This window comes from Nomascus leucogenys, chromosome 11, assembly GCF_006542625.1.
Source record: "Nomascus leucogenys isolate Asia chromosome 11, Asia_NLE_v1, whole genome shotgun sequence".
Taxonomy (NCBI): Eukaryota; Metazoa; Chordata; class Mammalia; order Primates; family Hylobatidae; genus Nomascus; species Nomascus leucogenys.
Genome location: NC_044391.1, coordinates 100,494,035 through 100,519,952, shown reverse-complemented (window position 1 = coordinate 100,519,952; position 25,918 = coordinate 100,494,035). Strand labels below are relative to the sequence as shown.

The following is a 25,918-nucleotide window of genomic DNA, read 5'->3' as shown; positions in this document are numbered from 1 at the left end:
GAACATAATAAACAGATATTTGTACCATAGTTGATGTGATTGTAGGATAGACACCAAAACCAAATTCTCTCTCATGAGGGGAATCAATCTTTTATAGGAATTTGGACTTAGGACAGTCCTTTTGGGCTGTCTTGACCTAAAAAGATATAAGCTTGGGTTTTGTACTTAGGGGAGCAGAAAAAGTCATTCTGTAGAAAGAAAAAAACCAAGGAAGATAAGAGAAAAGAGACCAGGACAGGTAGAGAAAGAATACTCCCAGTTTCTAGCCTCTAGTGTCTTTTTGAGGTAGTAATATGCCTGTCTTTTGGTTCTGTGATTCATGCTAAATCCTTAGAATGAATATTCCTTTATTTGTTCAGCTATTTCAGGTTGCTTTATTTACTGGAGACCAGAGTATCTTAAGTGATGGGGATACAACAAAGAATAAAGCAAACAGAGACCCTACCTCAAGGAACTTTACATCTTTTTTTTTTTTAAGCCAGAGTCTCGCTCTGTCACCCAGGCTGGAGTGCAGTGGTGTGATCTTGGCTCACTGCAGCCTCCTCCTCCCAGATTCAAGCAATTCTTTTGCCTCAGCTTCCCGAGTAGCTGGCATTAGAGTCATGTGCCGCCACACACCCAGCTAATTTTTGTATTTTTGGTAGAGACGAGGTTTCGCCATGTTGCCCAGGCTGGTCTTGAACTCCTGGCCTCAAGTGATCCACCCACCTCGGCCTCCCAAAGTGATGGGATTACAGGCGTGAGCCACCACACCCGGCCCTTTACATCTTATCAGAGGGAAAGAGATCACAAGTAAGTAAATACATGCTGATGGTGTTGAGTCTCATAGTGAAAAACAAGACAGGGTAAGAGGAGCATGATTGGGTGCATGTGTGCTATCAGCAAAGGTCCCAGTGAGAAGATCACGTTTGGGCAGATTTAGTAAGGGAGCAAGGGATTAAAATATCAGGACACGAGCTATCCAAGCAGAGGCAGGAGCAAATGCAAAGACACTGAGACTGGGGCCTGCTTAGCATGTTCAAGGAACATCAGAGAAGTCTTTGAACAACTGGAACAGAGTGAGTGTGAGAGTGATAGATGAGGTCAGAGGGGTGTGTGTGTGTGTGTGTGTGTGTGTGTGTGTGTAATGATACAGGGCTCTGTGGGTCAACATAGAGTTTAGTGGAGTGGAAAACCATCGGAGGATTTAAAGTGACTTGTATTTTAAAAGGATCTCTAGTTGCTCTAATTAGACCACAGATTGGTCGAGGGCAGTGGAAAGGAGACCAGGTGAGATGATCATGGTGGTGTGGACCCAGACAGTAGAAGTGGAGGATATCAGAATTAGAACCTGGATAATTTCTTAAGGAATAACTGACATGATTTGCAAATGGATTCGATGGGGAGGGTATGATTAAAACAGGACTTCTCCCAGATTTTTAGCTTAAACAATTCTAAATAAGGATGGACTTGCCGTTTCCTGAGATGGGGAAGGCTTGGGGGTGAGGTGGGGTTCAGTTTTGAGGTACTGTGTTAGGTGCCAATCCAGACATCCAAGTGGGGAAGTCTCTTGGTGTCCTCTGAACTATTATAAAATATTTCTCACTGGACTCCATTCTGGTGCTAATTCCCCATAATTCAGCCTTGAATACTACAACTTGGAATTTCTCCTCCATCCTCTGATCATGTTCTTGTATAAAACCCTTCAGTAAATAACCTCAATCTATATTTACTAAGCATCTGTAAATTCCCTTAATAATTGACTACCTCCGTTGAATTTCAGAAGGTCCAGAAAGAAGTTATATGTCAGTATTGTAAAAGCAGATTAAGATGTAAATAGAGAGCTGAATCTTTCTCGTTCTCTGTTTTTTAACAGCTGTTTTCACTCATTAGCTCCTGAGGTAAACAAATTGAAAAAATGAGCGAACTGGAACAGTTGAGGCAAGAAGCAGAACAACTGCGGAATCAGATTCAGGTAAAACCTTTTCATTTCAAAATGTTAAGAGTACCAGGAATCTACAAAATTTGCCTATTAGTTTATCAGTCTATATTAAATGATTTCTAAGGCTAGAAATGGTCTTTTTTTCTCCCACATGTGAAGTAAGAACTGAGGTCTATTTGTGTTTATCATGTCTCGAAAGAACTCTTCAAAATTCATTGCGAACAAGTACCTATGTAGAAGAATGGCCTCTATGAAAGACAGACATAATTCTCTTTTTATTTACATGCCTAGAATCATAGATTTTTGGTACAAAACAATAATGTAGATAGTGTCACAATATAGTGTCACACTAGGAAAATAGTAATCTGTACATTAGATTGCAGGAAATCATTAGGCTGGGCACAGTGGCTCATGCCTGTAATCCCACCACTTTGGGAGGCTGAGACAGGTGGATCACCTGAGGTCAGGAGTTCCAAGACTAGCCTGGCCAACATGGTGAAACTCTGTCTCTACTAAAAAGAGAAAAATTAGCCAGGCGTGGTGGTGTGCACCTGTAACCCCAGCTACTCGGGAGGCTGAGGCAGGAGAATGGCTTGATCCCTGGAGGTGGGGGTTGCAGTGAGCTGAGCTCATGCCACTGCACTCCAGCCTGGGTGACAGGGCGAGACTCTGTCTCAGAAAAACAAAACAAAACTATCAGTGGCAGAATCAAAACATGTCTGACACCTTTTACTCTTGGAATCAACTCAAAACAGTAGGGATAAGAAACAACTACAAACTCCGTCTTTAACAAAATTAAAAGACACTAGAACTTCAAAGTGTAATGGATGGAGAGGAGTTGCCAAATGCAGTGAAGCAGCAGCACGTGGGGAGGCTCTGAGAGGAGGCGTCTGCGTGGGGAGCACTCTCTAAGAGACAGCACCACGGTCCCTTCTTTGGAACAATGGGAACAGATGCTTCCTTGGACTTCATTAGCACTGCGAAATATCAAGGAAGGCAGAGCTAAAAATGAAGGGATATAGACATGCCATCTTGTAGGAAGCCTGGTGGTAAGCAGGGTGGAGGAAAGAGGCTTTGAGCTGTGAGTAGCCCGGCAGCTGCCTACTTCTTTTCCCAGAGAAAAGTAAAGGCTAAAGCAACGTACAAGGGTAAGGAGGGAGAATCTCATATCTTGGAACACAGCTGCTGCTTTTCCCAGTTTGAACCTCTCACAATAGCTGTTTCTGAAGAATTTGCCTAATTTAAAAGTGAAGAGTAGGCTGGGTGCAGTGGCTCACGCCTGTAGTCCCAGCCACCCAGGAGGTTGATGTGGGAGGATCGCCTGAACCCGAGAGGTTGAGGCTGCAGTGAGCCATGATCACACCACTGCACTCCATCCTGGGTGACAGACTGAGACCCTGTCTCAGAAAGAAAAAGAAGTAATGTTGATGACCCAGGACCAAACTTTGAGAACCACTGTACTATACTAATAATGAGGTGACACCAAACCATTATGAACTTTCAAGCTTAAGTACTTTCATATAAAGGTTACGGCCTTGAGTTTGGTAACCTAAATTAGCAGTACGTGATCTTAGACACTGTTTTTCCATGTTGTAGTTGTTACCTAATCCCACTTACTGTGGCCTGTACCATCTCTTGGGTTATAAATCAGCAATAAAAGCTAAACACCAAAATTAATTTGCATTAGTATACTGCACTCTAGTGTCAATTTGCATAAAAATATATTTTTGAAAGGCTTCAATGGCCTAGTGTTACCTGCTAAGATACCTTGAAAAATAGAGTTGCACCTGCTGTAAAAAGGCTGAATAGCATCTAGAAGCCTTAAAAGGCATGGAAAAGGAAGGATTGTGTATTCAAAAAAAAAAAAAAAGCCTTAAATTTTATCCCTCCCATGAAAAGGAAGCATAAACTACATGTGGCCAAATGTACTGTGTTCCCCGGGATTGTGAATTTCTAACAAGTGTCTAGGAGATACTGATCTGGTAGTCCTACATTTTGTCTAGCAAATTCCTAGAATGGTGTCATTTTTGTACATTTCCATTCCATCTGAGTTTCAATCAATGTTTTTAAACATCAGTTAAAGATTTTATTTGATTCATTAAAGAGGAAACTGGTGAGGCATTTCCACCAGCTCAAGGAAGAATTTTGTAAATTAACGTTACATTTATGGATCAGAAAGAACTGAAATGAATGTGCAAATGGAGGCAAAACTGGCCTCTTCCACAGTGGGGAAGAAAGTCAACAGAACCTCCACTAGGCATAATTTACATACGTACAGACTCAATCAGCTTTTAATACAGAAAGATATTTGAACCCAAAATCTTTCATTGAGGTAAAAAATACAGTAATAATTTTTAATGAAATCCTGGAAAATTCATACAAATAAAATTAAAAGCCTCCAATGGGGTATAATCCAGCAATATCCTAGGCAAATGCCTCCTGAAGAACAGCTTTTTTAAAACATCACTGTTTGTTTATCATTCAATATTCAGACCTCTCCTATCTTTGGGTATTTTTATCTCTTCAAACTTTACTCCTAAAATTGCACTAGGAAAGCTTTCCTTATTGGAATCATAATGGGAGCAAAGCTGAAAATGTTTCTTTAGAAACATCTAAAGAAATTACTTAGACCCAGATACTTATAAGTGACTATAACAAGCCTTTATCCTGTTTTACATCAGTTTTAATGGGAATAAAAAGTAAAAACAGCACATTTATTAGTGGTTCACATAGCTGCCATGATGGCAAAGTGACTGTAACTTGCATAAATAATACACTCAAGGACATTCCACACTCCTTGGTGGTTCCAGCAATGCGATTTACTAAATGAAAAAGTGACTATGCCCATGAAAGAAAGCATCAAAAACTAGTTTTGAGAAAGAAGATGAAAGGCTCAATCTCTAACTCCTGGATGCCAGGAAGCAGAGTTTTTTCAGAATCAAAAACAAATTAAGAGCTCACGGCCCCACCCCTCAGGGGTCACATAAGTTGGTACTGTTGCTTGTAACTAATTCATGATTTTAGCCTTTTCTTTACCCAGAATTAAAACTAAGGACATAACACTCTTCAAAAATACACATACCCCGAGATAGATCATTACCAGAATCTCCACAGGGCTTTGCTATTTAGGTACAGTTAGTACAATTCACATTTAAAGTAATTTCATAAAAATAACAACTGTCCCAATCTTACAAGTTTCGTTTCCTCCTATCATGGTCACCAAAGCAAGCTCTACTGTTAGGATTCTTCATTGCTTGAAGGTAGAAACTGCTCAGTAAAATTCTCCAGCTCATTTTCAAGTTGAACAGCTTTATTGCTAATTAAAAAAATAAAACACCAATCTAATTACCATAAAGATCAAGGAGAAAAATGCATTCCATCCATTATTAAAAGACAAAAACTTTAATAATAAACGACGAAAAGCATAACAGACAGTGGAATCATATCTTACACGGGATATCCTAAGTTACCCAGAGTCATGACTACGCTTGCAAATTCCCTTTAAATAATGCACAAAGTACAGAATGTTTCTTATGGACATACAAGGAAAGTAGCAGATGTTACAGCGGTAATGGCATACCAGAAATATTTCCTTTAAACACTAGATTCATCCTCGATGCAGCCAAATGCCCACGAGAGGAAAACTGGAACTAAAACTGATAGACAAACAGATTTGTTTCCCACTCTCACACTATGCCAGGGCACATATTCATTGAGTGGGCTCTCTCTCTCCATTATGGAGTGAGGAGGGTCTTGTTTTACTTTATTCCTGCGTGCATATGCTTCAGGTCATATAAGTGAAGCGTACATCAGCTCTGAACTCTACTGTATATATTTCTTGAGGTAGCTCTCCTGCAGCATTAGCACATTAAATTCTATCCAAATGGCTGAGCCTAATCTAGTAAAAAATGGAAATTCCAAGTATTATGGTATTTGGTTTTTTTTAACTTTCTTCTATTAGAAAAATGATTAATTAGCAGAACAAAAATATTCATACTTATTCAAGCCAGTCTTGCCCAAATCAGAAAGCTACATGACTAATGCCAATAATCTATTTTATCATTTGTTTTATTATAACAAAATGAAATACTATTTAAAAACTTACCTAGGTATTCCTCTTTCAAAAGCTGAATAAATCAAAACCAAAAAAACACAAAAACTTACCTAGGTTAAGACAAAAAACCAATTTCTACTGCACAGTTTCACCAAATTTGAAAGGTATATACGGGATGAGCTGACTTAAAATAGGAGCAATCGAATACATACAATTCACATGGGTGGGTGAGGCTGGAAATATCTAAGTGATTAGGCAGTCATCTTTTCCAGAGATTTTGAAACTAAGGTACAATGAACACGTATGTTGGTCAGATGAAGACACTGTGGATGGATAATCACTACTATGGGTGTTTTAAGTACATGCCCCAAAATCCAGGTCACAAAGACAGTCCCTCCAATTTGTAAACACTGACTACTAAGCTGTTCTTACACAGGCAATTTTGTGTAGCATGTGTCCTAGAAATAACAGCAGGGACTAAATGAGGTTTAATGGTTCTTCCAAGACATTCTGACAAGCCAGCTAATGGGTAAGCAAAAGTAAGAAAGCTGAAAGTTAAGTTCTTAAGCACTGAGTAAGAATTTCCAACTACAGACCGAATGGTGACACTTTCAGTCTTGTCCCCAAAAGCAGATTTTATTAGACCCTGAATAATATATAATGAACATATCAAACCAGAAATCCACATTTTATCAGGAAATCTTACTTTTGTTTTATGATTTAAGTATACATAATCAATAGTCCCCCATGAAAACAGAAGTTATGGGTCTTGGACATATACAACTAAAAACTCACTTTTAATTATACAACTTCTGTTCTGAAAAGGGACTAATACAGCCTAATGAGGAGTAAATTTCGATCTATAAAGTTCCTTTTGATTCAGATTTGTTTTCTTGTTGCAATTAGCCTTCAGTGAAACTGCAAACCACATGGAATTAAATATGGAAGATCCTCATTTAAAACCAACACAAAAAGCTATTAGGTATGAATACAAATTCATTAATAATTTTACATATTTTGTAAGGAGACCAGTACATGTTCAAATTATTGAGAAGAAAGGTTTAAATACCTCAAGAGCTTTAAATTGTTTTGTATTTTCTCCAACTGATCTATTTCTTTGAGTAATCTAGCAATTTCTTCTTCCAGTTGTTTTTGAGTAATATCAACTTGTTGGCACAGGCGAGCAAAAGTGGTAGCCATTTGTCTTAAAATAAAAATTTAGAAGCAGTCATAAAGGTCTTCAAAAATGAATAAGCTTTAATTTAAAACTCACATAAAAAGAACACAAGTTTTAAAAAACTTCTAAACTATAAGGAATCAGAACACTAAGAATGGTAAGAGGGAAGACATGGCACTAGTGGGCTGCATTTTATCCTGGCTCAAGAGACGATATTACCTCTGCTATATGGCTGTGAACATGAATAAGCTACATAAAGACAAAAGACGGGTGTGTTTCTTCAGAAGCACAATAAACCTTACTCATGCTTGGGACCCTGCGTAAAGTAAGGTATTACCAAGAACAGAAAAAGAATTCCATGCGCTTTTGTGACATAGGCAAAAATACTTTAAACTATAGCAAAATTTAACAATATTTCTAGAATCAAAGGGTTATATTTGAGGGCTAATTCATATATTAACTTTGGCAAACATTATATTTCTAAATGGGAGCATACCTCTTCCCATTCCACCAAATCCCAGTATTAGACAGATGAAGCACGTGTCATTCTTTTTAATAGTTTGTTAAATATTAAATATTTACTTAGTTCATTTTAACTGAGAAATTATTTGAGGTTGCCTCCATTAACATGCAAAGTCTTCTAAGAAAGAGAATCAAGTCAAGTTTTTATTTCCCATAACCCCTAGCGTGAATTGCTGCATGGGAGGCAATTAATAAATGTTTGATAATCAATGCATGGAAAGCTACATTAACTTTGTTTTTATTTATATGAATTTCAGTTGATTCTTTGGATGTCCAAGTATCTTAGTTAGATGATCCTTAAACTCATCCTTAATATAAATTAAATATTAGATAAAATAGAGGCTCAAAAAATTTTGTCAATGAATGAACGAATGAACAAATTCCTCAAATTTGCAGTCTCCTGGTAACCATTCTCTACAATTATTAACTGTTAGTTCAGACTCTGATTTTGTATCTGAAACAGTTTACCGTTCCTGCAATTCCTGTCTCCTGAGTCTAAACAATTTCAAATACTACTGCAAAGTTATCTGTTCTAGAGCTAAGTGTTGACATCACTCTCAAAATTCCTAATTATCCAAACCCCAATCTACACAAACAGACAAGGCCACATCCTGCTATGAAGTCTATACCTGAATGTATGTACACAGCTCAGATACACATGTGCCACACTGAATATTTCTCTTCATGTCCTTGAATGCATTCCTTTCCCCTTACCTTCTTGTTTTTGATTTGGGTTGTTGTCTCCATCTGATCTTCCGAAACGGCATGTTCTAATCTCATATGCTACACATCTCCTCCAGGAAACCTTTATTGATCTACTATCCTTCATGATTTAAGTAACTCGTACAGCCTTGCCTTATGATAATAGTTTATCTTTCTCTTATATTTATCACTCTCACTTTGTATTATAATTATGTAAATGTTAGTTTCTTCCATGAAACTGAAGTTATCTTGAACTGAAAGAATTTTAAAATTCTGCTCTCAGAGGCATCCAAATACAGAATATTGTACCCTGACTTGACTGGAGTTCTATATATTTTTACCATATGAATGAAACAAATATTTAAGTTGCATAAAAGCAGAAACCGGGTGGACTTAGGTATATGTTATAATAAAATTCTCCTGAGATCTAAAAATAAAATAGCATTTAACTTATAAATTTGAACGGCGAGAGCAAAAATACATTACATTCACCATGAAATCAGGAGTCTACCTACCATTAAGTTCATTTGTTCAATGCTAAGAATTCATTCAGTTTTCTTAGACTGCTTGGCCAGGCTACCTCTATTCATTCAGTTTTCTTTATTAAGAAACCACAAAGATCTGGCTGGGCGCAGTGGCTCACGCCTGTAATCCCAACACTTTGGGAGGCCAAGGCAGGTGGATCACTTGAGGTCAGGAGTTCAAGATCAGCCTGGCCAACATGGTGAAACCCTGGCTCTACTAAAAAAAAAAATACACAAAAAAATTAGCTGGGCAAGGGGCTGGGCGTGGAGGCTCACGCCTGTAATCCCAGCACTTAGGGAGGCCGAGGCGAGTGGATCATGAGGTCAGGAGATTGAGACCATCCTGGCCAACATGGTGAAAACCCCATCTCTACGAAAAATACAAAAAAAAAAAAATTAGCCAGGTGCAGTGGCATGCACCTGTAGTCCCAGCTACTCGGGAGGCTGAGGCAGGAGAATTGCTTGAACCTGGGAGGCGGAGGTTGCGGTGAGCTGAGATCGCGCCACTGCACTCCAGCCTGGGTGACAGAGTGAGACTCCATCTCAAAAAAAAAAAAAAAAAAAATTAGCTGGGCGTGGTGGTGTGCGCCAGCTACTCACTTGAATGAGGGAGGTGGAGGTTGCAGTGAGCCGAGATTATGTCATTGCACTCCAGCCTGGGTGACTGAGACTCCATCTCAGAAAAAAAAAAAAGAAACCACAAATATCTTAAGGGCAATTATTTATTTTTGAGACATAGTCTGTCACTCTGTCGCCCAGGCTGGAGTTCAGTGATGCGATCTGGGCTCACTACAACCTCTGCCTTCCAGGGTCAAGTGATTCTTGTGCCTCAGCCTCCCAACTAGCTGAGATTACAGGCATGTGCTACCACTCCCGGCTAATTTTTGTATTTTTAGTAGAGATGGGGTTTCACCATGTTGGCCAGGCTGTTCTCGAACTCCCGACCTCAAGGGATCCGCCTGCCTCAGCCTCCCAATGTGCTGGGATTATAGGGGTGAGCCACCTTGCCCAGCCAGGTACCTAAATTTAGAATAGGTCTGCTGAAGATCTTTTGAGTTGGGCATGGTGGCTCATGCCCATAATCCCAGCTACTCAGGAGGCTTTAGGAGGGAGGATTACTTGAGCACAGGAGGTCAAGACCAACCCGGGCAACATATTGAGACCCTGTCTCAAAAAAAAAAAAAAATTAAAAAATTATCCTGGTGTGGTGGCACACATCTGTGGTCCCAGCTACTCGGGAGGCTGAGGCAGTAAGATCACTTGAGCCCAAGATTCGAGGCTGCAGTGAGCCATGATTGCACCACTGCCCTCCAGCCTGGGCGACAGAGACCCTATCTCTGAAAAAAACAAACAAACAAACAAACAAACACACACAAAAAAAATTAAGAACTATCTTTTTAAACCCCTCCAGAGTTCTTGAGAGTTTTTATCTACCAATTTTCTAATGTTCAACCTAATCTATCAGGAGAATGGATAGAAGAATAGTGATTAGGAGGGAGAAAGGGCAGCAGTGAGGTTTAGAATTGTTCTATTTTTTCTCATTTATGGCCATCACGAAACATGTTCATTTTGTGATAATTCTCTGAGCAACACACTTATTTTGTGCTTTTTCTGCGTGTATGTCATATTTCAGTAACTTTTTTTTAAAGGAAAGATGCACCTTTCAACTTACCGTTTTACTTGGTGACTGCAGTTTGCACTCGTGGAGCTAACAATCATCTTCAGTTTTTCAGTTGCATAGTTTACAAACTGCTGTTTAAAGGCTCGCTCCTTGGCACGGGTGGTCCAGCTCAGTCTTTCATAAAGATACAAAGCTCCATACATAGTTAATGAAACAGATAGGAGTTTCCAGCCTATAGTTTTCCAAATCTGTAAGATAAAGTCATAGCTTAGTCTGAGAAGGAAAAACACCACTTTGGAGAGTACATTTAAAAGCATTTTAGTTTCCTATGGATCTTTGAGTTAGATACATTTTCTAAAAATGTATATTCCTTCTCCATGAGAAAACTTGAAGTTACCAGAAATCAATCAGGCTTAAAAGGGATCAGCACACAAATAAGGGAGAGCTTTATAAGCTGCCAGATTTGATAAACTGATTCAATGTATCTCAAAAATAAAACGATGTTAAGTACTGTAGGTCAGACCTTTCAAAAACCAAAGCAAGTATATCTATGCTGTTAATGATAGACATTTTTTTAAGAAACAAATAAGAACTACTACTAAAAATAACATTTAATACTTAAGACAGATCCCCTTGATATTCAGAGAAGGCTAGATAGGGCACCTGGGGTTTTCTTATTACCCCAATATACAAATATTTCTTTGTGTGCTGTGATGTGAAAATGCTTAGGAAGTATTAAAGACCAGCTAGGTGGTGACAGTTCATTCCTAAAGATGTATGTTTTTAAAAAATTTAAGATGAAACTTGTGATATTTAATTCACTACTTTTAACCTGCCAATTTTCATACTATTTTACAGAGCCTATACACAGAAGTAAATACTGTATACCTTTTCTTTTGTGAGCTAATAGGCAACCTTGCAAACATTTCAATTTTAATTATACTAAAAGTAATGTTTCTTACCACTCCTCCAACAATAATGATGCCCACAGAAGTTCTAGATGTAAGGGACGCCAATCCTGTTACTAATGTAATCATGAGTTCTTCCTGTGATGCATTATCTGGCGTTGCTGGAGTGGTAGGAGCAGTGGGAGTAGAAGCTAAAGATCTAGGGAGCTGCCAAAAAAAAGAAAAAGGAAAAAAAGATTACACTTAAACAACTATAAATTAAATTTATCTTTATAAAACTCTTTAAAATTATAGTAGCAAATCTATGAGGGAAAAATTACCCTAAATGATGAGTACACCACAAATACATGTAGAAAATAAAAATAATTTGGAAATTCTTATCTACAATATCGACCAATGATATGAACAATAATAAATTTTCATAATATACAATGGGGTCTAAATGTAACAGTAGGCACTCAACTCTCAAGAGGAACAAATTGTGTTTTTAAAAAAACTAACAACAAAAGCACAATCCTTGAAACAAACAACAAAAAATGATAAACTAAAAAAAAAAAGGACTTCGGCCAGGCATGGTGGCTCACGCCTGTAATCCCAGCACTTTGGGAGGCCGAGGTGGACGGATCTCAAGGTCAGGAGATTGAGACCATCCTGGCTAACATGGTGAAACCCCATCTCTACTAAAAATACAAAAAAAAAAAGGCCGGGCGCGGTGGCTCACGCTTGTTAATCCCAGCACTTTGGGAGGCCGAGGCGGGTGGATCACGAGGTCAGGAGATCGAGACCACGGTGAAACCCCGTGTCTACTAAAAATATAAAAAATTAGCCGGGCGTGGTGGCAGGCGCCTGTAGTCCCAGCTACTCGGAGAGGCTGAGGCAGGAGAATGGCGTGAACCCGGGAGCAGAGCTTGCAGTGAGCCGAGATCGCGCCACTGCACTCCAGCCTGGGTGAGAGAGTGAGACTCCGTCTCAAAAAAAAAAAAAAAAAAAAAAAAAAAAAAAAAAATTTATCCCAGTGAGGTGGCGGATGCCTGTAGTCCAAGCTACTTGGGAGTCTGAGGCAGGAGAATGGCATGAACCCGGGAGGCGGAGCTTGCAGTAAGCCAAGATTGCACCACTGCACTCCAGCCTGGGTGACAGAGCAAGACTCCGTCTCAAAAAAAAAAAAAAAAAAAAAAAAAAAAAAAGAAGGACTTCAAAATAAAAACCTCTTAAACTTCAAAACACACAGCCACAGGCAAGAGAAATATATTTGGGGCTGGGTGCGGTGACTTATGCCTGTAGTCCCAGCACTCTGGGAGGCCAAGGCAGGAGGATAGCTTGAGACCAGGAGTTTGAAACCAGCCTGCCCAGCACAGTGAGACCTTGTGTCTACAAAAAATTTTTTTAAATTAGCTACGTGTGGTGGCACATGCCTGTGGTCCCAGCTCCTTGGAAGCAGAGGTGGCAGTGAACTGTGATCACGCCACCATACTCCAGCCTGGGCAGAGCAAGTCCTTGTCTCAAAAAATAAAAAAACAAATAAAAAACATGTTTGGAAATCATATATGTGAGAAAGGATTTGATCCAGAATATGCAAAGAAATTCTGCAACTCTATGGGACCCAAATAATTTAAAAATAGGTAAAAGCTTTGAATAGACATTTCACAAAAGAAGATACACAAATGGCTAGTGAGCACACAAAAAAGATTTTTAAAATCATTGGTCTTTAGGGAAATGCAAATCAAACCTACAACGAAATACTACTCTATACCCACTAGAACCTAAGTATATACTCAAGAGAAATGAAAACACATGTCCACATAAAAAACATGTGCATGAATATTTATAGCAGTATTCATAATAGCCAAAAACTACAAACTACCCTAATGTCCATCAACTGATGAATGGATAGTGTTCTATCTATAATGGAATATTCCTCAGCCGTAATAAGAAATGAAGTACTGATACATCCTACAACACTGATACCATGATGATAAACCTTGAAAACATTATACTAAGTGAAAGAAACCAGTCACATAAGGTCACATTTTATATGATTGCATTTATAGGAAACGTCCAGAAAGGGCAAATCCATAAACAGAAGGCAGATTAGTGGTGAGGCTGGAGGTGGAAGTCATAATTGACTACAAATGAGTAAGACAGCTTTGAGGTGACAAAAACCAAAACTAAATTGTGGTGATGGTTTTACAATTTCACAAATTTCCTAAAAAATTACTGAATTGATAAATTTTTTAAAGTTTTTCTTTTAAAATGCTTGTATTCTCTTTTATTTTGATGAGCAGTGGTTTGTAGTTCTCCTTGAAGAGGTCCTTTGAATCCTTTGTAAGTTGGATTCCTAGGTATTTTACTCTCTTTGAAGCAATTGTGAATGGGAGAAATGGAAGAACATTCCAAGCTCATGGATAGGAAGAATCAGTATCGTGAAAATGGCCATACTGCCCAAGGTAATTTATAGATTCAATGCCATCCCCATCAAGCTACCAATGACTTTCTTCACAGAATTGGAAAAAACTACTTTACAGTTCATATGGAACCAAAAAAGAGCCTGCATCACCAAGTCAATCCTAAACCAAAAGAACAAAGCTGGAGGCATCACACTACCTGACTTCAAACTATACTACAAGGCTACAGTAAACAAAACAGCATGGTACTGGTACCAAAACAGAAATATAGACCAATGGAACGGAACAGAGCCCTCAGAAATAATACCACAGATCCACAATTATCTGATCTTTGACAAACTTGACAAAAACAAGAAATGGGGAAAGGATTCCCTATTTAACAAACGGTGCTGGGAAAACTGGCTAGCCATATGTAGAAAGCTGAAACTGGATCCCTTCCTTACACCTTATACAAAAATTAATTCAAGATGGATTAAAGACTTAAATGTTAGACCTAAAACCATAAAAACCCTAGAAGTAAACCTAGGCAATACCATTCAGGACATAGGCATGGGCAAGGACTCCATGTCTAAAACACCAAAAGCAATGGCAACAAAAGCCAAAATTGATGAATGAGATCTAATTAAACTAAAGAGCTTCTGCACAGCAAAAGAAACTACCATCAGGGTGAACAGGCAACCTACAGAATGGGAGAAAATTTTTGCAATCTACTCATCTGACAAAGGGCTAATATCCAGAATCTACAGACAACTCAAATTTACAAGACAAAAACAAACAACCCCATCAAAAAGTGGATGAAGGATATTAACAGAAACTTCTCAAAAGAAGACGTTTATGAAGCCAAAAGACACATGATAAAATGCTCATCATCACTGGCCATCAGAAAAATGCAAATCAAAACCACAATGAGATACCATCTCACACCAGTTAGAATGGCGATCATTAAAAAGTCAGGAAACAACAGGTGCTGGAGAGGATGTGGAGAAATAGGAACACTTTTACACTGTTGGTGGGACTGTAAACTAGTTCAACCATTGTGGAAGACAGTGTGGCAATTCCTCAGGGATCTAGAACTAGAAATACCATTTCACCCAGCCATCCCATTACTGGGTATATACCCAGAGGATTATAAATCATGCTGCTATAAAGACACATGCACATGTATGTTTATTGCAGCACTACTCATAATAGCAAAGACTTGGAACTAACCGAAATGTCCAACAATGATAGACTGGATTAAGAAAATGTGGCACATATACACCACGGAATACTATGCAGCCACAAAAAAGGATGAGTTCACGTCCTTTGTAGGGACATGGATGAAGCTGGAAACCATCATTCTCAGCAAACTATCTCAAGGACAAAAAACCAAACACTGCATGTTCTCACTCATAGGTGGGAATTGAACAATGAGAACACCTGGACACAGGAAGGGGAACATCACACACCGGGGCCTGTTGTGGGGTGGGAGGAGCGGGGAGGGATAGCATTAGGAGATATACCTAATGTAAATGATGAGTTAACGGGTGCAGCACACTGACATGGCACATGTATACATATGTAACAAACCTGCATGTTGTGCACATGTACCCTAGAACTTAAAGTATAATAAAAAAAAATTTTAAAAAATGCTTATATTTATTCTAATTTATTTGAAATGTGAAAACCAAATCTTTTAAGAAAACAGAAATGTTTCAAAAATGAATGTAGCACCACCTGCAACAGTATTGGACGTAAGCTTTAGGATAAGCTTTCCCTTAAGCATACTACAGGTTGAGTGTCCCTTATCTAAAATGCTTGGGACCAGAAGTGTTTCAGATTTCAGATTTTTTCGGATTTTTGAATATTTCATAGATATAATGAGCTATCTTGAGGATGGGACCCAAGTCCAAACACAAACTTCATTTATGCTTCATATACCTTATATGCATAGCCTGAAGGTAATTTTATCCAATATTTAAATAATTTTGTGCATGAAACAAAGGTTGTGTACATTGACTCATCAGAAAACACAGGTGTTGCTATGTCAGCCACCGATGTGAACACTCTTATGGTTGTTTGGCATCACCATCATTCTTGATTCAATTTATATACTACTGACAAGCAATCATTTTCTTACACCGATTCACACAAAGGAACGTAATAGTAAAAATATAAGACACACCACTAATAACAGTGAAAAATAACATATTCAAACTAAGCAGCACAGTAGCATCAACAGAACACCTGTGTCAGCTGTTAAACAGCAAGAATGGCAGGCTTTCAGTCTCTACCTACAATGCTACGTTTTGATTACAAAGTTCCTGTACACAGTACTTTGTTAGGTGAGAAGAAACATCAGAAGCAGTTGAGGGACTAAGAAGTGGGTCCTCTCGGCATAATAAGACATTCTGCTGAATGGCCTTTTAAAATGTTTCCTGCAGTACCACCTACTTGCCTCTTTAACGATGGTTTTTGTTGAAGTCTCTCCTTGATTTTATAAACTTATTTCTTGTTCTGTTATGAATATATGCTGCTCTACTGCTTCAATAAGCCCATCACCATGCTGCCTATAGGCAGTTTTTCTGCGAGGTCAATGAAATCATCTTCATTATCACCATTATCATAATCACCTTGATTTAGAAGCATTTTAGCTATTTTGCCATCAGTTAATGAATGAACAACTGAAGCCTCATTACCAATGTTAAACACTTCTTTGATATATCCTTCTTCCAGCTTATGGATGGACTCTGAAGATATTATTTTTTGCATAAGGAGCTCACTTGACATACTTCAAAGTCACCAATTTGCTCCTCATCATCAATAAATGTAGTGACAGGCAGAGGCTGCAGGCATATACAACTGAGTCACTGTCTTCCAAGTGCTGGCATATATGGCATCCTTCATCCTAAACTCCTTGTGCTGGCAACAGCATATATGGCATCTTTCATTCAAAACTCCTTCTGAAAACCTTCCACCCCCAGGCCTCAGTTCACTGCTGCTAGCATGCTGCCCAAAAAAGGTTTTTGTATTTACTCCTCATTGATCTTAGAATACTGTGGTCAGAAGGTTGAAATAATGAAACATTATTTTTTATGAGAATTTCAGCTAGATGATGAGCAGAATACTTGTCAAGGAATAACAAAATCTTGCAGTCATCATCCGGCCTAGGTTCCCTGCAAGTGCACACAAGCTGCTGGTATAAAATGTTTGTGAAACCAATCAGAAAAGATGTCCCTAGGGATCCATGCCTTTTTGTTAGTACAATAATGGACTAGTAAAAAAATTCATTCCTTGAAAACAGTGAGGACACAAGCTTTTGCCTATCACAGCAAGTTCACATTTATGCCTGCTGCATTAGCACATCCCAGCATAGTTATTCTGTTCTTTGCATCCTTAATTCTTGTAGGGGCTGTCCCCTCAGCTGTAGTCAGTGTCTTTCTGGGTCAATAATGGCAAAACAGTGATGTTTCATCAGCATTACAGACTTGTTCTGGAGTCAGATTTTCATCAGAGACAATCGTGGCAAATTCATCAATGAATTTCTCTGCTGTTTTGTGATCAAGATGCTTTAACACCACAAACCTTTAGAAAAGTTAATGCTATCTTACCTTAAATTTCTCTAACCAGCCTATTGAATACTCACAGTTCCCTTCGATTTTCAGTTCATTTTAATAGGTGTTTATTTCATGATCAGCATGTCCTTAAGTGGCACGTGTTCACTGCAATGCTGATGGATCCACTCTTTCAATACATGATCAAGATCTTCATTTTTAACTTTCTGTAGTGTTTTTGTTTTTTTATTAACTTCTGTCATCATTTTTAGCATGGAACTTCAACAGTTTAGTCCTAAAGAACAACTTTAAGAAAGTTGTTCTTTCTTTTAGGTGATATATGATGTTCATTCCAACATCATTCTTCTGTAAGAAGTTTCTCACTTACATTATTGTCCAGTTTTTTCAACAGCTTAAATTTATGTGCTATAAATAAAAATGAATGCCTCTTCTTTTTCTTATCAATGTCACCCACAAGGGTATCTGTAGGCCTTTTAAACATTTTAAACAGGCTGGGTGCTGTGGCTCACACCTGTAATCCCAACACTTTGGGAGGCTGAGGCAGGTGGATCACTTGAGGTTAGGAGTTCGAGACCAGTCTGGCCAACGTGGTGAAACTCCATCTCTACTAAAAATACAAAAATTAGCCAGGTGTGGTGGTGGGTGCCTGTAATCCCAGCTGCTTGGGAGGCTGAGGCGGGAGAATCGCATGAACCCGGGAGGTGGAGATTGCAGTGAGCCAAGATTGCGCCACTGCAATCCAGCCTGAGCCACAGAGCAAGTCTCTGTCTCAAACGCACCCCTACTCAAAAAAAAAAAAAAATTTTTTTTTTAAACAGTATCTTTACACCAGAGAAAAGAGAGTAAGTAAAGAAGCCCATACTGGGTAATGCACAAAAGTCTTGGCCCCTTGTGGGGCATCATGGGGAACCTGCTGTTGGTACATTGGGCCTGCACATGTGCCATTTTAGTACCCTTCATAGGTGTGCTTGTGTGGGGAATCTGGGCATATGTGGAAAAGATATATTGCAGCTAGAGGAGGCTGAGTCTTTTTTCCCTTGAGGACACTGAATAAACTATGTGTTGTGTGCCTGCGTTTTTACTATGACCTCATTGAGGTCTTGTGTGAAATTTTCCACCTGTGGTGTCACCGTACTCAAAAGTTTTTGATTTTGGACCTTTAAGGATTTTCAGACTGGGGATGCTCAAACTAAATATCTACCTCAGAAATGGCTCTAAGAGACAGATACTAGCTTTTAAATGTGCAGATTTTGTAAAGCTAGTTTTATTATAGAAACTCCACATAAACAAAATAATAAAGGAGAGTCTTAATTGGTAGATTCAAAGATACATACCTGAAAGATAGGCTCTGATAATCCTAGGAGCACCCTTTGAGCATTTCTAGGGCCCAAAAATCGATGTACAAGGGAAGACCAGCCCAGGGAAAAACGAAATACAATATCCTCTTGAAAATCTGAACATAACTTGTGGTAATTTAGATTATAACTGAGATCAAATTTCTTGCAAGGGATCAGTGTATGTAGTTTATCGTGTATACCAGCTGGAAGTAATGGCTTCACATTTTCTAGAAAGAACAAAATTACAACACTTATTTTAAGAAAGAATGGTAAATGTTTTACCTTCAATGGAATGCCTAAAGGAAAATAAGCTCTTTACCAGAGTCATGAATGAAAAAACAAACCAGACATGACCTTGTAGACATAAATATTACCAATAATTTCTTGCTGGGTCTGAAGCACTAAGGCGTTTACTTCATTGGTACATCGATGAGCCAAATTTCTTCCCATACCATCCTCTACGTGCTTACTTAATTCCTGTTAACAATGGTAAATATCCATATTATTTTTTTCTCCAGAAAGTCTGTAGTTTTTATAAAGACATAAAAAATTCAGTAAATGCCAAAATGGTCTTTTTAATTTGACTTTTTTTTTTCTTGAGACAGGGTCTTGCTTTGTTGCCTAGGCTGGAGTGCTTTGATCTTGACTCACCGTAGCCTTGACCTCCTAGGCTCAAGTGATCCTCCTGCCTCAGACTCCCGAGTAACTGGGACTATAGGAGCGTGTCACCACGCTTGGCTATTTTTTTTTTTTTTTTTTTTTTTTTTTTTTTTTTTTTTTGAGACAGAGTTTTGCTCTTGTTGCCGACGCTGGAGTGCAGTGGTGTGATCTTGGCTCACTGCAACTTCTGCCTTCCAGTTTCAAACGATTCTCCTGCCTCAGCTTCCCGAGTAGCTGGCATTACAGGCGCCTGCCACTGGCTAATTTTTTTTTTGTATTTTTAGTAGACAGGGTTTCACCATGTTGGTCAGGCTGGTCTCGAACTCCTGACCTCGTGATCCGTCTGCCTCAGCCTCCCAAAGTGCTGGGATTACAGGTGGGAGCCACCACAACCAGTCTAACTGTTTTTTGTAAATTAGAGTTCTCACTATGTTGCCCAGGCTGGTCTCGAACTCCAGGGCCCAAGTGATCCTCCCACCTCAGCCTCCCAAAGTGTTGAGATTACAGGCATGAGCCACTGTGCCTCGTCCTAAAATGATCTTTATCTCATTCTACGTATAAATTTTCTATTTACTTTTTATACAAGACAGTTTACATTTATTACAAGAGGGCACAAGAGATCTAAGTTTCATTTTGTACTGATACACTGAAATGCCAAACCATGAAATAAATGAGGGTATAGAATAATAAGAAACTGTCTCTGAATAATTTTATCTATACTTTAACTTACACTTTTATATATTTTTAATACATCTGGATTAGGATGAAACTCTGAACAAAATTCATCAACCAAAACAGACAGTCGACAAATTTCATCTGTCACTGCACATGCAACCTGAAAATATGAAAATTTTGGAGTTAAAATAATTAAACAAGATTATCAATTACTCAAAAAAATTAAATTGAAAAATCTTAAAACATTCTTTTAAAGTAACAGGAATGACATTTTTAGTATTATCAAAAATAATTTCCATCCAGGTTATTTTAATCATGAAGCTACTGTTACCCACTTTGTTTGCCACCTCCTCGGTAACCTCCTTGATTTTTTTCTTAACATCCAGTGTTAAAAGGTTCATCTGGTTTCGAATAAAGTCCAGTCTATCAATTTGGTCTTCCCTCTCTTCCACTGAATAATGCCTATTTCAGTATAAAGAGTAATCAACGTTCAGGGTAGTCTGAAGTCCTAAAGCATTTCAGCAAGGGACTCATTCATGTATTGAACCATCTATTAGTATGACTCAAGGAAAAAAAAAACTTGTAACATCTGAAAGGATTCAAGTAATATTTCACTTATAAAGTATTTTATATAGATGATTTGATAGAAACCACATTTCTCTGCCCATGTGGCACCTGAATCCCAGAAAGGATGAATAAGAATTCTAAGTCTTCAAACACTTCATAGATATGAACAAGCAAAACAGAACGCAATATTGACTTTAGTTAATAAGCAGGGGTCAGCATATAGCACCTTACAAGCCAAATCTAGCCAGCTGCCAGCTTTTGTTAAAGTTTTCTTGAAACACAGCCACACCTATTCATTTACCTATTATCTATCTATGGGTGCTTTTGCTCTAAAACTGTAGAAATGAGTAGCTCCAAGAGACTTTATGGCCCATAAAGCCTAGAATATTTACTATCTGGATCTTTTGTTAAAAAAAGTTTGTTCACCTCTGGCTGATATAGGCAAATAAAGACCTGAGATCCATTTAAGAAGATCTTTTACTTAAGAAGTTCCCAGGACATTATGATTATACAATCCTCAAATCACATCTTTGTGCTATACTTTGTTCAACATCCTATGTCTTTAAAAATTATCACTAATTAAATCAATCTTATAGACCAAAATTTAGGTACTATATCAAAGCAACTGAGCTAGAAGGAACTGCTATAGCAGCACAGTCTCATTAAACAGAGGCGACACGGAGGCTGTACACAGGGGCTGAGTTCAAACTCAGGGTTCTGATCCTTGCGTTTTATACGCTGGCAGTTCTCTGCATTTGAACTTCATTCATTCCTAAGAAAGTACCACTATAAAGCAACAGACAGGGACATGAAGGGGTCTTTGTTCCCTGCAAGAGCAAATACATTTAAAATTCCAATGTTATGTCATCTTGGACTTAAGCTTTGATGCGTTTATGTTTCCTTCAACTGGCTTAAGTCCACTGCAGGTCCTATCGAGGCTTAACATCATTACTTTTGTCACATCTAATAACATCCCGATCTGTGTTTCAAGCATACCAAGTTTGTGAGAATTATACTTTATATGGATAATGCTGGTATTTTCATGTATTCATTGCCACCTTTACAAGGTAACAAATAGTATAAAATAATACCGTACAGTATAACATAAAGGGTACTGCTTACCAAATCAACTTTCTGGTTGGCAGGTAGCATCACCTTGTTTGTTCATCAGGCGATAAACAAACACAACTAGTATAAAATAGTGATTTCAAAATACTGATGTATGACTGTAGTAAAAAATGGGTCATGGATTGAATGCAAAAAGAGGATCACCTGTTTTGGACTTCTTCATAAAAATCTGCTTGAAGAAATGGTTCTTCCACTGCTTCAAAGATATTTTAAAGCCACAAAACATTTTAAAAATCACAATTCATACACAGGAATAGTGAGGTCCAGGGAATATAAATGATGTGTGCAAGGTTGCAGAATAAATAGACACTTTCAAATATGCACTTAGAAATATAGAAGTAGGCATCAGTTAAACCCACAAGGTTGATTTCAGTGTAAAAAGTATTTATAGTACAACAATTTAAAACCTCATCTTAACAAAAGTCTGACAAAAAAAACTAACATTTTTATGTTGCAACAAAATGAACTCATACCTTTTCTCTTCAGCTGCCAGGCTTATTGAATCCATTATGTTTTTCACAGTAGCTAGGATCTGTTTAGCTCTGATAGTGTGCTGTTCAAACTTTGTTTTCACTGCTGACTGCGAGATACACTCCTGCGAGGGGCCCAAGCCATAACACATTACTGTAATTCCATCGCAACATTTTCAGGAATTTAAACACAAAAACTTGCTGTTTGTAACTTTAACCCAAACAGAAATAAAGATAGAAAACAAATGAGTGATAAAAGCACAACTTAAAATTACAAAGGTGAAAAAAATACAAAGATTCAAAAGCAAAAAGGGCTTTAGCAGCAAGTTACCATCTTTGTGTAGTTTTACACAGTAATGTGCAATGGTTTGACTCTAACATTAAAAAAATAAACAGGGTACTATTTTCAATGTTAAAAAATTTCCTCATTAGAATACTGTTTTTATCTGGATCACCTTTAATCCAATTCTAGTCCTTCTATCTAGATTCTTCTCATACTTGCAATAGATACAATCTAGTAAAGTTCTTAATTAAGATGCGAATTAGAACAATTCCTTATTTAATAGCTGAATGATACAGTGATTCCTGTAAGTTTGCTAAAAAGGACTTCATTAGGTTAAAATGTGAAGAATTTGAAAGCTAACATTTAACAATGTAACATCTAAAATTGTTTATAGAAAAAATATCTGCAGCTATTTAGAAGATAATTGTAATTACTTTCATTAGAATATAGTGTGTACACAAAGGCCTGAATCATGCCCTATCTCATTGATCTTCAAGCTAACAACCCATTTAAAAGTTGTTATAAATCAGTGTTTTATAACCGTGTTTATTTAAATAAAAAATACGTCACAATGCATCACATATTGATGGATACATTTCGCAACATTTTTGTTTCAATTTTGAATATATAGAATACTTGTTATCTAATACATACATACATATATATATATATATATATATATTTTTTTTTTTTTTGACAGTCTTGCACTGTCACCAAGGCTGGAGTGCAATGGCATGATCTCAACTCACTGCAACCTCCACCGCCCAGGTTCAAGTGATCCTCCTACTTTAGCCTCCCAAGTAGCTGTAATTACAGGCATGCACCACTATGCCTGGCTAATTTTTACATTTTTAGTAGGGTTAGGGTTTTGCAGTGTTGGCCAGGCCGGTCTTCAACTCCTGACCTCAAGTCATCTGCCTGTCTCAGTCTCACAAAGTGCTAGGATTACAAGAGTGAACAACCACGCCCATCCTATAAATATATATTTACTATGATTTATCATATAAAATTTATAAAATTTGGCCAGGCGTGGTGGCTCACTCCTGCAATCCCAGCACTTTGAGAGGCCGAGGTGGGCAGATCACGAGGTCAGGAGATCGAGACCATCCTGGCTAACACACTGAAACCCCGTCTCTACTGAAAATACAAAAAATTAGCTGGGCATGGTGGCATGCACCTGTAGTCCCAGCTACTCAGGAGGCTGAGGCAGGAGAATGGCGAGAACCCAGAAGATGGAGCTGGTAGTGAGCTGAGATAGCGCCACTGCACTCCAGCCTGGGCAACAGAGCGAGACTCTGTCTCAAAAAATAAATATATAAATAAAAATTTATAAAATTTTTATATTACAATTTGTCTTATTTCATTTTTACTTCATAGAAAGTCAAATTCTGCACTGAAATACAGCACAGTAACTACTATAGATGTTTTATAAAAGACATGTTTATTTTCTATGATAAATTTTTTTAAAATTAGGGATATATTAATTCGCTGATACTCCAATGAATTCATCTTCTCGAACCTCTATATATTTAGCTAATACAAATTGTGGTAATTGCTTCCTGAAGTTCATTATTATCCTTCCTTTAATAAATGTCTTTTAGGCTTCAAAAGGCATTTACTTAATACTCTAGTGCTACATTTGTTATCCTGAAATCATCCGGATGCTACACGTGCATTCAATGTCCTATTTACAAACTGTGCTTAGCCTTCATGTCTCTGAAATTATTTGAGCACTCAGAAAGACTATAATCTCTATTGCCATTTTAGCTCCCCTCTTCAGCATTTCGTTTGAGGTGGAGAAAACAAAACAGATTATTTAGCTATAGAGCACATGAGGGGTAATTCATTTAGTCAATATTTAACTCCGAAGCCATTACTTTCTTGCATTGTCTAGCTTCATTTTTGCCCATGGTGATTTTGAAAAAATTAATGTAGGAAGTTATAGTATTCTAAAGATAAAACATTCCTGGATGTTTTCTTCTTTAAAATCACCAATAATTACATAATAGTGAACATTTGTAAACTACTTATTTTTTAATAACTAAAAGAATGCATTGATTTTATTTTAAATAAATGCCTCATAAATGTGTCAAATTAACTTCCGCAAAATTATAAACACAAAAATATTTTTAAAAGTAAAAAGATTAAAATAAAGTCTGTATTCCTCGATGAAGCAGATCTAGATATCAGCAGTGAAGATCCAAATTTGTAGATAACAGCACAGTGTTAGAGCTAGACGAGACAAAAAAAATCTCCAGAAGTTATTAGGCAATATAAGTTACTGTCTAATTGAAAAATATATAATGATGAATAAGTATAGAGAAGAAAATAATCAATCTTCTAATTAAAAAGTATCCCACATTGGTGTTCCTGCTGATCTGTAGGATATTTAAGAGGTACCTTGAAAAAAGAACATTCTACTCTAAATAAGTATGGGAAGTGTTAATTTAAATAAAGTTCCCCTTCTAAGTTATTCTCAGCATCCTTAATACACTAATATGCTAATTAATCTCTATGGGGAACATATATAATATGCAGCAGTTCCCAGACTTATTTTATCAGGAACTTTAATCATACATTAATATTAATTTATACATGTAATTAAAACATAAAACCAACACACTTGTCAATTTCCCTTGAAAATAGACCCTACAAACACCTAACAACATGCTATTCATCACTCCCAAATTATTTTGATATACTTTCAACAGAAAAGTGCAAGAAATACATCTTTCATCTAGATATATCAAATATGAACATTCAGCCCCTTTTGTTTACTCCTCCCCTCCCTCCATACTTACGCTCGATACTCTCTCTCCTATGTGAGGGCACATATATATAATATTTACATATAACATTATTTATAATAAATATATATTATATATAATAAATATATATAATATATCATATATAATAATATATATCATATATAATATATTATATATAATACATATATATCATATATAATATATTATATATAATACATATATATCATATATAATATATTATATATAATACATATATATTATATATTATATATAATAAATATATATCATATATAATATATTATATATAATACATATATATTATATATTATATATATTATACATAATAAATAATATATATGTATTATATGTAATATATATAATACATGTCTTGCAATATATATATAAAATGTATGACCCCCATATATATAAAGAGAGGCATACATTTTTATATATACTTATGTATTATTTTCCTTCCTGAACATTTTGACAGGTCATTACTACATCACAAGCTTATTACCTAATACATCAATACTTGTCTTCTAAGAAAGAAAACATTTGTACAATCACGAAACAATTGTATTCAGAGTATGCACCATTGAGACAATACTATTATCTAACAAACAGTTCATGTTCAAATTTCAC

At 37.2% G+C, this 25,918-nt stretch overlaps 1 protein-coding gene across 1 annotated transcript in view; it reads right to left on the bottom strand.

Annotated features, from left to right (window-relative positions):
* Positions 1–4,062: 4,062 nt before the first annotated feature.
* LOC100586660 (mitofusin-1) overlaps positions 4,063–25,918 on the bottom strand; it is a 45,912-nt gene continuing 24,056 nt past the window's right edge. Inside the window, exons 10-18 of the mRNA XM_030822849.1 lie at positions 22,229–22,350; positions 20,396–20,522; positions 20,116–20,220; positions 19,100–19,202; positions 18,723–18,952; positions 11,484–11,636; positions 10,573–10,769; positions 7,045–7,179; positions 4,063–5,237 (exon numbers count right to left, since the gene is read on the bottom strand). Of these exons, the coding sequence (XP_030678709.1) occupies positions 5,159–5,237; positions 7,045–7,179; positions 10,573–10,769; positions 11,484–11,636; positions 18,723–18,952; positions 19,100–19,202; positions 20,116–20,220; positions 20,396–20,522; positions 22,229–22,350 (1,251 nt within the window). The 3' untranslated portion in view covers positions 4,063–5,158. The remainder of the gene's footprint in view (positions 5,238–7,044; positions 7,180–10,572; positions 10,770–11,483; positions 11,637–18,722; positions 18,953–19,099; positions 19,203–20,115; positions 20,221–20,395; positions 20,523–22,228; positions 22,351–25,918) is intronic.